Source organism: Chaetura pelagica, unplaced genomic scaffold, assembly GCF_000747805.2.
Source record: "Chaetura pelagica isolate M959 unplaced genomic scaffold, ChaPel_1.0 scaffold50, whole genome shotgun sequence".
Classification (NCBI taxonomy): Eukaryota; Metazoa; Chordata; class Aves; order Apodiformes; family Apodidae; genus Chaetura; species Chaetura pelagica.
In genome coordinates, this window is record NW_009952366.1 from 8476948 (window position 1) to 8477541 (window position 594).

General features: G+C 50.7%; 1 protein-coding gene across 1 annotated transcript in view; it reads right to left on the reverse strand.

Moving 5' to 3' along the window:
- Window positions 1-290, reverse strand: part of UHRF1BP1L (UHRF1 binding protein 1-like) — a 55948-nt gene extending 55658 nt beyond the window's left edge. The window contains exon 1 of the mRNA XM_010008078.1: window positions 28-290. Coding sequence (XP_010006380.1) covers window positions 28-290 — 263 coding nt within the window. The remainder of the gene's footprint in view (window positions 1-27) is intronic.
- Window positions 291-594: the final 304 nt, after the last annotated feature.

Below are 594 nucleotides of genomic sequence, written 5' to 3' on the forward strand. Positions count from 1 at the left end.
GAGGGTGGTCACCTCCCCTCAGCTCACAGGCCGCTTTGGAAAGGGCCGCCCTCGCTACCCTCCGCAGCGGGGTTCAGCGCCGCTGTCACCTCTCGGCTCCCGCAGCCTCTGCCGGTCCCTGGCATCGCCGCCCGCCTCTTCTCCGCCGTCCTCAGCCGGCTGCTTCTTTCCTCCCTCTTCGGCCTTCCCATCTCCAAAACTCTGCGTCCCCGCCTGTGTTTCCGTCCCTCCTCCCGCCTGTGCAGCGCGTCCCTCGCGGGCCCTGCTTCCCCCGCTCCTTTGTGACCCATACCCGTTGTTTTTTGTTAAACATCTGTTAGGAAGTGCCACTAAAAGGTGTTAAGTGTAACAACAATAAAACTGGATCTAACATGTAGCAAGAATTAGTCGGTAAAATGCATATTACTTGTGTGCATTAATACTTGGTTAATACCTGTTCGTAGTGGTCTTGACAGCTGGTCTGGAAATCTCTCTTACAGAATAAATAGTTAAAATAACTTTTAAGGTGTTCAGATAAAATCCATTACTCTAGCCAATTCAGACATCCTTTTTATACCTCTTATATATGCGATATTCCTTTGCAGCTATAAAAAG